We start from the raw sequence: 11775 nt of genomic DNA, 5'->3' as shown, positions 1-11775 counted from the left end.
GGAATCATCTTTTCTAACCTTCCCCACAAAGAACCTTCCATTCTTCATAATAAAACAATTTATTTCAGTAAATATACAATGTCATGTTTTGATCGCAAGTATGACTTTCTTTTTCCTCTTCCTCTTCTTCTCTCGGAGTCGGTCTGTGGCATCCTTGAAGAACATGACCTCGTCTGTCCTCTCGATCTGACCCTGCAGGAACTGTAGCCCGGCCAAGTTGAACCCAATCTGGTCCTGAAACATTGAACAAGTACAGTTGACGAACAGCAGACTAGGTCATGGAAAACAATCCGAGGGACTACTCAGCATTCAAAAAATCTGCAGGCAGGAAATCTGAACAGTAAATTTATTATATACTCTGTAAGTGAACATGTCATGAGAGTAATAAGTTAGTGTTAAATACTAACATAAACAGTCCCATGTGCCTAGATAGTGAAATCCATGAACATAGCTAAGTTGCCAGAATTTGCTTGACGATGAGATTTGAACCTAGCAGAATCTCACACAATTGGGATCGATGACATGCATCAACCAAGTCAGCGAGTCTGACCACCCGATCCCATTAGTCGTCTCTTACGGCAAGCATGGGTTGCTGAAGACCTAGTCAATCCCGGATCTTCAAGGGTCTGATGTGACTTGTGGGTGAGTGCTTCCCTAGGGTTGGGTGACCTGTGAATGTGCCTACCCTATGCTGCATGACCTGTAAGCAAGTGCTTATTGTGTGTTACTGCAAGTTGTTGACCTGTGAGTGCCTATCCTGAACTGTGCGGCCCGTGAGAGTGCTTACATTGAGCTGTGTGAGTGCTTACCCTGAGCTGTGTGAGTGCTTACCCTGAGCAGGGTGTGAGTGCTTACCCTGAGCAGGGTGTGAGTGCTTACCCTGAGCAGGGTGTGAGTGCTTACCCTGAGCTGTGTGAGAGTGCTTACCCTGAGCTGTGTGAGAGTGCTTACCCTGAGCTGTGTGTGAGTGCTTACCCTGAGCGGGGTGTGAGTGCTTACCCTGAGCAGGGTGTGAGTGCTTACCCTGAGCGGTGTGTGAGTGCTTACCCTGAGCTGTGTGACCTGTGTATGAGTGCTTACCCTGAGGAGTGTGACCTGTGTGACTGCTTACCCCGAGCTGTGTGACCTGTGTGACTGCTTACCCCGAGCTGTGTGACCTGTGTGAGTGCTTACCCTGAGCTGTGTGACCTGTGTGTCAGTGCTTACCCTGAGGAGTGTGACCTGTGTGAGTGCTTACACTGAGCTGTGTGACCTGTGTGTGAGTGCTTACCCCGAGCTGTGTGACCTGTGTGTCAGTGCTTACCCTGAGGAGTGTGACCTGTGTGAGTGCTTACACTGAGCTGTGTGACTTGTGTGACTGCTTACCCTGAACAGTGTGAGTGCTTACCCTGAGCTGTGTGACCTGTGTGTGAGTGCTTACCCTGAGGAGTGACCTGTGTGAGAGTGCTTACCCCGAGCTGTGTGACCTGTGTGTGAGTGCTTACCCTGAGCTGTGTGACCTGTGTGAGTGCTTACCCCGAGCTGTGTGACCTGTGTGTGAGTGCTAACCCTGAGCTGTGTGACCTGTGTGAGTGCTTACCCCGAGCTGTGTGACCTGTGTGTGAGTGCTTACCCTGAGCTGTGTGACCTGTGTGAGTGCTAACCCTGAGCTGTGTGACCTGTGTGAGTGCTTACCCCGAGCTGTGTGACCTGTGTGTGAGTGCTTACCCTGAGCTGTGTGACCTGTGTGAGTGCTAACCCTGAGCTGTGTGACCTGTGTGAGTGCTTACCCCGAGCTGTGTGACCTGTGTGAGAGTGCTTACCCTGAGCTGTGTGACCTGTGTGAGTGCTTACCCCGAGCTGTGTGACCTGTGTGAGAGTGCTTACCCTGAGCTGTGTGACCTGTGTGAGTGCTTACCCCGAGCTGTGTGACCTGTGTGAGTGCTTACCCCGAGCTGTGTGACCTGTGTGAGAGTGCTTACCCTGAGCTGTGTGACCTGTGTGAGTGCTTACCCCGAGCTGTGTGACCTGTGTGAGTGCTTACCCCGAGCTGTGTGACCTGTGTGTGAGTGCTTACCCTGAGCTGTGTGACCTGTGTGACTGCTTACCCTGAGCTGTGTGACCTGTGTGTGACTGCTTACCCTGAGCTGTGTGACCTGTGTGTGACTGCTTACCCTGAGCTGTGTGACCTGTGTGTGACTGCTTACCCTGAGCAGTGTGACCTGTGTGAGCGCTTACCCTGAGCTGTGTGACCTGTGTGACTGCTTACCCCGAGCTGTGTGACCTGTGTGAGAGTGCTTACCCTGAGCTGTGTGACCTGTGTGTGACTGCTTACCCTGAGCTGTGTGACCTGTGTGTGACTGCTTACCCTGAGCTGTGTGACCTGTGTGAGAGTGCTTACCCTGAGCTGTGTGACCTGTGTGTGACTGCTTACCCTGAGCAGTGTGACCTGTGTGAGCGCTTACCCTGAGCTGTGTGACCTGTGTGTGACTGCTTACCCTGAGCAGTGTGACCTGTGTGACTGCTTACCCTAAGCTGTGTGAGTGCTTGCCCTGAGCTGTGTGACCTGTGTGAGCGCTTACCCTGAGCTGTGTGACCTGTGTGAGTGCTTACCCTGAGCTGTGTGACCTGTGTGACTGCTTACCCTGAGCTGTGTGACCTGTGTGTGACTGCTTACCCTGAGCAGTGTGACCTGTGTGAGCGCTTACCCTGAGCTGTGTGACCTGTGTGTGACTGCTTACCCTGAGCAGTGTGACCTGTGTGACTGCTTACCCTAAGCTGTGTGAGTGCTTGCCCTGAGCTGTGTGACCTGTGTGAGCGCTTACCCTGAGCTGTGTGACCCGTGAGTAAGTACTTACTGTGTGCTCATGCTGGGCTGTGAGAGTAAATGTTTACTGTGTTACTGCGACTTGTTGACCTACGAGTGCTTGTCCTGAGCTGTGTGAGAGTGCTTACCCTGAGCTATGTGGCCTGTGTATTTGCTTACCCTGAGCTGTGTGACCCATGTGAGAGTGCTTGTCCTGAGTTGCTTGACGTGTGAGACACTGCTTACACTCAGCTGTGTGACCTGTGTGAGAGTGCTTGTCCTGAGCTGTGTGAGAGTGCTTGTCCTGAGCTATGTGGCCTGTGTATTTGCTTACCCTGAGCTGTGTGACCCATGTGAGAGTGCTTGTCCTGAGTTGCTTGACGTGTGAGACACTGCTTACACTCAGCTGTGTGACCTGTGTGAGAGTGCTTGTCCTGAGCTGTGTGAGAGTGCTTGTCCTGAGCTGTGTGAGAGTGCTTGTCCTGAGCTGTGTGAGAGTGCTTACCCTGAGCTATGTGGCCTGTGTGTTTGCTTACCCTGAGCTGTGTGACCTGTGTGAGAGTGCATGTCCTGAGTCTGTCTATGACCGGCAGCAGCGCCTGGCTCGAGGTAATCTGACCATGGTGTACTCTGAAATCAGAAACATGACATTAATCACCATCACATTTACATGTAAAATATCCTTATTTCACTGAATCACCGCAGGCAACATCTCTGGTTGGTTGGTTGGTTTGTTGTTTAACGCCGCACTCAGCAATATTCCAGCTATATGAAGGCGGTCTGTAACATCATTGACATCATGAGCATCGATCAACGCAATTGGGATCGATGACATGCATCAACCAAGTTAGCGAGCCTGACCAACCGATCCTGTTAGTCGCCTTTTACGGCCTATTCTACCCCGGAATCTTCACCGGGTGGCGCAACATTTCTGGATTCTCTAGATAGAAGACATTTGTGAATCTCTCCACAGCGATGGACTGCCTGTTCTTGACACCTAACTTGTCCCTACCTGAGGAGGAAGAGGAGGCATCGGCAGGAGAGCTCCGGCTCCCATCCGGCCTGGAGGAAGATGTCCAGCACCTTCAGCAGGTCCATCACGTAGCCGAACGGCAGCACCAACAGCGCCTCCTCCAGCTCACTGCAACACCGACAACAACATACATAACACATTCCTCAGTGAACGTAGCACCAACAGCGTCTCCTCCAGCTCACTGCAACACCGACAATAACCTACACAACACATTCCTCAGTGAACACAGCACCAACAGCGCCTCCTCAAGCTCATTGCAACACCGACAACACATTCCTCAGTGAACACAGCACCAACAGCGCCACCTCAAGCTCATTGCAACACCGACAACACATTCCTCAGTGAACACAGCACCAACAGCGCCACCTCAAGCTCATTGCAACACCGACAACACATTCCTCAGTGAACACAGCACCAACAGCGCCACCTCAAGCTCATTGCAACACCGACAACACATTCCTCAGTGAACACAGCACCAACAGCTCCTACTCCAGCTCACTACAACACCGACAATAACATAAACACATTCTTCAGTGAACGGCAGCCCCAACAGCTCCCATTCCAGCTCACTGCAACACCGACAACATTTTCACATAACATTCCTCATTGAACGGCAGCCCCAACAGCGCATAATTCCAGCCCACGGCAACACCGACAATAACAAACACAACATATACCCGTTTTACTCCTACAGTACACTGAGAACAATGACATTTTGTGAACATTTCACATGACAGCCTGCAATATTACGACTATATTATAGTAGCCTGTTAATTATCAAGTCTAGGCCATGCCATGTAAATTTCAGGTACAATCTTTAACATTTGGTCTTACGAAGTGCAAATTCGACAAGTGACAGATTGTTAGATTTCCCTTGCTGGGTCTGTATCGGCGAATATTAAATGCTGACGCCTGATCAGGTATGTAGCAACAAAAAGAAACTACTTGATATTTCTAATGTCTCCAGCCCTATGGTAACAGTAAGCCAGGGCGGCCTACGTCACGAAGCAAAAGCTGCAGTTTCTCTCCCAGGTTGTTTAATGCAGCCATGATGACACACAACAAGACCGCTAGTCCATGGACCTGGTTTCTTATGTATGCTGTACATTATATCTACACAAGGCTTTCTAACTTTAAGTAACTTACAATATTACCACCAGTGACCTGATCCTGAAACATGCATTGGGCTCTGAGACACTTTTCTGTCCTGGAATCACCACAGATGATGTCCAACTGAATAACATGCTTGAGGATTTTGTTTGTTGTTTAACGCCGCACTCAGCAATATTCCAGCAATATGATGGCGGCCTGTAAATAATCGAGTCTGGACCAGACTATCCAGTGATTGACATCATGAGCAATGATTCACACCATTGGGATAAAGTGACATGCATCAACCAAGTCAGCGAGTCTGACCCCCCGATCCTGTTACTCGCCTCTTACGGCAAGAATGGTTTGCTAAAGACCTATTCTACCCCAGATCTTCACGGGTCACATCCTTGAGGATACCTCACCTTCATGAATACTGCAGGTATGACAGTTCTAAATGTTTATAACAAATGGGGTTCAGATTATGTAATCCTTTCTTCTAATATCATGCTGACCTTGATTTTATCCTCTTGATGACCTCCAGCAGGTAGCGTGTAGGGGAGGTAACTCCATACGCCAGGATGAGTGGGTTCAGTTGGGGAGGAGCCAGCTACAAGTGAAACGCGATATATACTACTCAACTTTCCATGATACACAAAACTGATTCCAAATGTATATTTAAATATTTCTGACATAACTGATTATCTATCAAAAGAGGATTAGCATAACATGCAATGCAATTTTTATTAATACCATCTCTCAATTATGAAAAAAATATACTTTCTTTTTTGTTTCCATTTTCCTATATTTTTGTTTTGAGCATTGTATTAAAGTATTAGGATTTTTATAAAAAAAATTAAAAGGGAAATAAAAACAAAACGTGCAGCAGACTTTATGATGATGTGGGTGGTGCCTGAGAACCAAGACTATTATTTTATTTAGCCTAATACCCCTGACATTGACCCCAAGTTCAAAACAGGAAAAAAGCAATATTTTCTCAGAAAATACACTTATTAAAATCAAACTTTGCACTGTACCTCTCCTATTGGTGTAGAAAGTGTACACTAAGTTTGAAAAGAATCTATGCAGCAGTTCTCAAGTTACAGGTCGCACAGGAAATGTCCTCGAAGAAAGGACGGATGGAATTCCTTGATTTAACCAGGGGTCCGGAAAATTTAAAATCCCAATCTGCATCGGTCGACTGGCTGTCGTCACGCTTTCGCTTCTTGTCTGAGGTTACGTATCGTAACATTGTGAGGATAATGAGGTACATCGATGATGCAAGGTATTAACGTACAGTACAGTTCACTTTCACTCAAATTAACAAGATGTTCTCAGTAATTAATCCTCGATTAATCAGTGTCAACTCAGTTTATTGCCTATTACAGTGATTGACCGATTGGACTATCATGTAGGTACGATGTATTTACAGCAATCAAAACAAACAAAGCTTGTCAGTGTAGTTAATCTTCATTGTGTTGCAACTGCAGACAGAAACTGCTCAGTCCTAACTGTTGATCATGTCCGGTCAAAATTTAAGAATGTCCGGACAATACTTTTTAAAATGTCCGGTAAGCAATATTTTAAAACGGACATTTGAGATTCCCAATCGGACATGTCCGGCGCATATGACGGTTTCCGGACCCCTGGGTTTAACTATATACCTCCACCCTTTTAGGTTGTTGTATAATCATGATAATAAGAGTTACACTAAATGCCGATTCTGTCCATATGACACTACACACAGAAAACACTCAATGTCTCACCTCCTTGCCCGTCTTCTGACACTCGGCCTTGTGCAGCTGGATGTTGGCGCTCTCCTCCCTGTACACCTCGATGGCCTCCATCAGCCGCTCAGCCTGCAACACACACACAAACTGTAGCCACCCAGTGCCACGAGGATTATGGAATCGTAACATCTACCACAATTCCCTTCTATGATGGTAATAGCTAGGTGTTTGCAAGTACATGTACACACGTAAGAAGTCAGTGTCACTCACCGCCTTAACAGTTTCCACCGTTTTCTTCCCAGCCAGAGCGACCTCAGTGGTTGTCTCCCCTGGTACCTGAAACACATCACATGTTTAATTGATTGACAGCTGTTTAACACTAAACTTAAAATATTCCAACTATTAGACGGCAGTTGGGATAAAATGACATGCATCAACCAAGTCAGAGAGCCTGACCACCTGACCTGTTAGCCGCCTCTTACGACAAGCATAGGCTGGTAAATTCTAACCCAGACCATAGCTTGTGACTGAGCACCTGTACAAGACGTTGTCCTCTTTCATGGACTATCCCGAGCCTACTTAGATCACTAAGGAGGGAATGTTGCTTACCACCTTGCTGATCAGGTTGTACCGATTGCACCGATCAAGTTGTATCGATTGCACCGATCAAGTTGTACCGAATGCACCGATCAAGTTGTACCGAATGCACCGATCAAGTTGTACCGATTGCACTGATCAAGTTGTACCAATTGCATCGATCAAGTTGTACTGATTGCACCGACCAAGTTGTACTGATTGCACCGACCAAGTTGTACTGATTGCACTGACCAAGTTGTACTGATTGCACTGATCAAGTTGTACTGATTGCACCGACCAAGTTGTACCGATTGCACGGATCAAGTTGTACTGATGAAGTTGTATCTGATTGTACTCACCACTACCTCCATTTCATTAGATATCGCCTCTTCAAACTCCTGCTCACGTTCCTGGAACACACACAAGTGTAATGAGACAATGATAGTGAGTACATTGTGGTTATACATTGAAATAAGAAGCTTGTTTAAAACCCCATAGATGTAAGATACTTAATTCCTCAAGTTTGACACATCTCCATCCAAGAAAAGCTAACGGTAAAAATGTTGACATCCTAAAAGAGATTCTTGTGATTCATGACAGTATTTCAGTTCAATCCTCTGGTGACTACTTACCATCTCCCTCTCGTCCTCCAGCACCAGCACCTCCTGTGTCTTCTCCCACAGACGCAGGGACCGGTCCTGGGAGCCCGACACCACAAAGTTAGCACTGGAGCTGACAGTCAGACTGAACACCTCTCCATGGTGACCCTGCAAACATGGACACATCCAGCATCAGTTAGCCATCACATCACCTGCATCAACACTAGTGTCTCCACATTGTTATGATTGTTGCTCACCCTCATGTTGATAGTCACCCAATGAAGGGGCAATAACTAGCCCTGAGATGTTGTGGACGTATAATAAAGAAGTTTTTGCCCAATACTCCTTGACTTGGTATTGAAGCAGACCAATTTCCTACCTGGAGTGTTGAGACGAGCTCGAAGTTGTCTGCATCCCACTGTTTGAGCTTCCTGTCCTTGCCGCCACTGAAGAACAGGTGAGTCCGGGGCACGAACTGTATACACATGATGCTGAAACATGGAGCTGTGGTTACATTGTGGTTACATTTAGAGTCCGGGCACAATGCTGAAACATGGAGCTGTGGTTACATTGTGGTTACGTTTCGAGTCTGGGCACAATGCTGAAACATGGAGCTGTGGTTACATTGTGGTTACATTGTGGTTACATTTCGAGTCTGGGCACAATGCTGAAACATGGAGCTGTGGTTACATTGTGGTTACATTTCGAGTCCAGGCACAATGCTGAAACATGGAGCTGTGGTTACATTTCGATACCGGGCACAATGCTGAAACATGGAGCTGTGGTTACATTGTGGTTGTGATTACATTATGGTTACATTGTGGTTACAGTTTAAGTCTAGGCACGAAACTGTATACACATAATGTTGAAACACGGTGCTGTGTGGCTGCATTGAGGTTACATTGTAGTTATGTTGTGGTTACATTCACATTTCCGGGCACACAACTGTCAGTCATATTGTTCAGAACACCATTTTGTTACTTGGTTTACCAAACCAGCAACAAAAATGTTCATGTCAAATATACATAAACATAGATTTTTCTTTCTGCCCAAACTTAACTACTGTACTCTGCAATTACAGAAATAAAAAATACAAACCAAAGAAAATAAGCCGAGTGATCCGTCATTTTTCACCCAACAGTTACTTTCAGAAATCACCCAAAAAAACATGATTTAAAAATATTACTTTTATTTGTGAATGGGGCCAACAGCCATGTGCAGGGCATGATAGTGAAACAGGGCTCCATGTCCTCGCATCTTGTTCAAGCTGCTTCCAGTGACGGGGCTAGCAGGTGACAAGAGGCAGTTGTTGATATTCCAGGCGTTTATTACACCCAGGTCACCTGGACCAAAGATGTCAGTACTGATACCTGGGGGTGATGTCACAATAGTTTTCATTTAAAAGACTTAACCATAAGTTCCTAATTGATGCAGTCCTTACATCCCTAAGTCTGACTGAAGGCTGTCTCCTGTCTCCAGCCCTATGGTAACAGTAAGCCAGGTCAGCCTACGTCACGAAGCAAAAGCTGCAGTTTCTCTCCCAGGTAGTTTAATGCAGCCATGATGACACACAACAAGACCGCTAGTCCATGGACCTGGTTTCTTATGTATCCTGTACATTATATCTACACAAGGCTTTCTAACTTTAAGTAACTTACAATATTACCACCAGTGACCTGATCCTGAAACATGCATGGGGCTCGGATCCTTCTTACGTTACTAAGAGCAAGCCATGCCACAATGACAAAGATAATCAACTCATGCCATATTCACAGCATTGCAATCTTGTATATTATGGTAGCCTAGCAACACATCACATATGTCTCCAGCCCTATGGTAACAGTAAGCCAGGGCCGCCTATGTCACGAAGCAAAAGCTGCAGTTCCTCTCCCAGGTTGTTTAATGCAGCCTTGTCGACACACAACAAGACCGCTAGTCCATGGACCTGGGTTTTTTATAATATCTTGTACATTTCTATTTGTATTAACATTTATTTGAGGTTGAAAACCTTTCTAAAGATTGGATCATTGTATTGTGGGGAATTGAGTTAGTGAGCGAGCGAGTATGGTTTTACGTCGCTTTTAGCAATATTCCAGCAATATCACGGGGCGGGGACACCAGAAAAGGGCTTCACACATTGTTCCGATGTCAGGAATCGAACCCTGGTCTTCGGCGTGACGAGCGAACGCTTTAACCACTAGGCTACCCGACTGCCCCTGTGGGGAATTGAACTCGGGTCTTTGGTGTGACAAGCGAATGCTACCCCACCACCCCTCCTGTTCCACAGCATCACAATAGTGCTTATAACTCAAGTGTCCAAGAAATCTACTGGGACCCTTCTTACGTTACTAAGAGCAAGCCATGCCACAATGACAAAGATAATCAACTCATGCCATATTCACAGCATTGCAATCATGTGTTTTATGGTAGCCTAGCAACACATCACATGTCTCCAGCCCTATGGTAACAGTAAGCCAGGTCGGCCTATGTCACGAAGCAAAAGCTGCAGTTTCTCTCCCAGGTTGTTTAATGCAGCCATGATGACAAACAACAAGACGGCTAGTCCATGGACCTGGTTTTTTTTATAATATCTTGTACATTTCTATTAACATTTATTTGAGGTTGAACACCTTTCTAAAGATTGGTTCAAGTAAAACATATTCTACTTGGGATAAAACTTTAAAGGAAAGAGGAAGCTTGATTAATATCCTATAAATGCAAGATATAATACTTCATTCTTCAACTGTTGAGATATCTCCATCCCAGAAAAGCTAACCGTGAAAATGTTGACATCCTCAAAGAGATTCTTATGATTCATGAATCTCACTGGATGTCAAGTTGACTATTTTTCACTTAACACTTATTATACCTACGAGTGAGTGAGTGAGTTTGGTTTAACGCCGCTTTTAACAGTATTCCAGTTTTATCGCGGTGTGTCAGCTTAATGTGGGAGGAAAGCCAGAAGTGATGCAGGTGTTAGACGTTTACCACTTTCGGTGAAACCCACGAGCACGGGTATGGTGCTGACAAACCTAGTAACATAATTGGGGCGAACCGGGATTCGAACCCACAATCATAGGTTTCTGGCGTGTCCAAGGGATGCAACTCTGCACAGCGAATCGCGGCGCCTTAGACGACTGGGCCACCCCTGCTCCCCCTATTATACCTACGAAGGCGATGTCATTCATTTTCAGATTTAATGCATGACACATGAAACTGAGGTAGATCTTGTTGAACGGACAACTTGCAGACCGGTTCGAGTGTTAGTTCCAACCCCCAACCTGACATTGAACTGTTCAACTGACAAAAGTATCCCTCAAACACTTGTAAATAAAGTCTTTGTATCTTGGCAAACTAAGGCCAAATAATCTCCAAGCTGTTTTGAACAAGCAGGGAGATCTGCCCCTACTTCTAGACAACTCTCTTCCTTCCTGCCGCTCTGCACACTGTGGAGCAACCAATGCCACAAATCCATACAACTCTAAAAGTTGTGAAGCTTGATCAGTTACCACAATGATCCACTATCGATACACCCCACACCTTGTATTACTGTCTCTGGCCTCACAGGCAAGGAAGCTATCAAAGCTCCCACACAGCATCTAAGGCCATATTTTCTGTTCCAGGGTTTTATTGCACCCATGTCACTATCGACACAGATGTCAGTACAGATGCCTGGTCTCTCGACAGGAACATGTTCTAGCAAGCTCCAGTATATATCCATTTGACACGTTTCACCCTATGTATCTGTTTGACACCTCTGACCTTATATATCCGTTTGACCCAAAATATCCGTTTTACATGTTTGACCCTACACCATTTGACACGTTTGACCCCATAGATCTGTTTACACATTTGAACCTTCATATCCGTTTGACCGTATACAGTGGTCCCTCGCTACAACGCTACCAATGGGGTCGAAATAATTGGTGGGCGTTATAGACGATGAGCCTTTAACCGAGGCGG

At 46.1% G+C, this 11775-nt stretch overlaps 1 protein-coding gene across 2 annotated transcripts in view; it reads right to left on the bottom strand.

Annotated features, from left to right (window-relative positions):
- Window positions 1-43: 43 nt before the first annotated feature.
- LOC124125994 (WD repeat-containing protein 3-like) overlaps window positions 44-11775 on the bottom strand; it is a 41653-nt gene continuing 29921 nt past the window's right edge. For both annotated transcript variants that reach the window (XM_046489420.2, XM_046489426.2), the window contains exons 18-26: window positions 8192-8303; window positions 7846-7980; window positions 7573-7623; window positions 6908-6973; window positions 6674-6766; window positions 5423-5517; window positions 3798-3926; window positions 3322-3415; window positions 44-234 (exon numbers count right to left, since the gene is read on the bottom strand). In XM_046489420.2, coding sequence (XP_046345376.2) covers window positions 82-234; window positions 3322-3415; window positions 3798-3926; window positions 5423-5517; window positions 6674-6766; window positions 6908-6973; window positions 7573-7623; window positions 7846-7980; window positions 8192-8303 — 928 coding nt within the window. In that variant the 3' untranslated portion in view covers window positions 44-81. The remainder of the gene's footprint in view (window positions 235-3321; window positions 3416-3797; window positions 3927-5422; window positions 5518-6673; window positions 6767-6907; window positions 6974-7572; window positions 7624-7845; window positions 7981-8191; window positions 8304-11775) is intronic.

Source organism: Haliotis rufescens, unplaced genomic scaffold (genome assembly GCF_023055435.1).
Source record: "Haliotis rufescens isolate VD_foot unplaced genomic scaffold, xgHalRufe1.0.p SCAF_5, whole genome shotgun sequence".
Lineage (NCBI taxonomy): Eukaryota > Metazoa > Mollusca > Gastropoda > Lepetellida > Haliotidae > Haliotis > Haliotis rufescens.
Note: the sequence above shows the minus strand (reverse complement) of the source record. Positions and strands in the feature narration are given on the sequence as shown.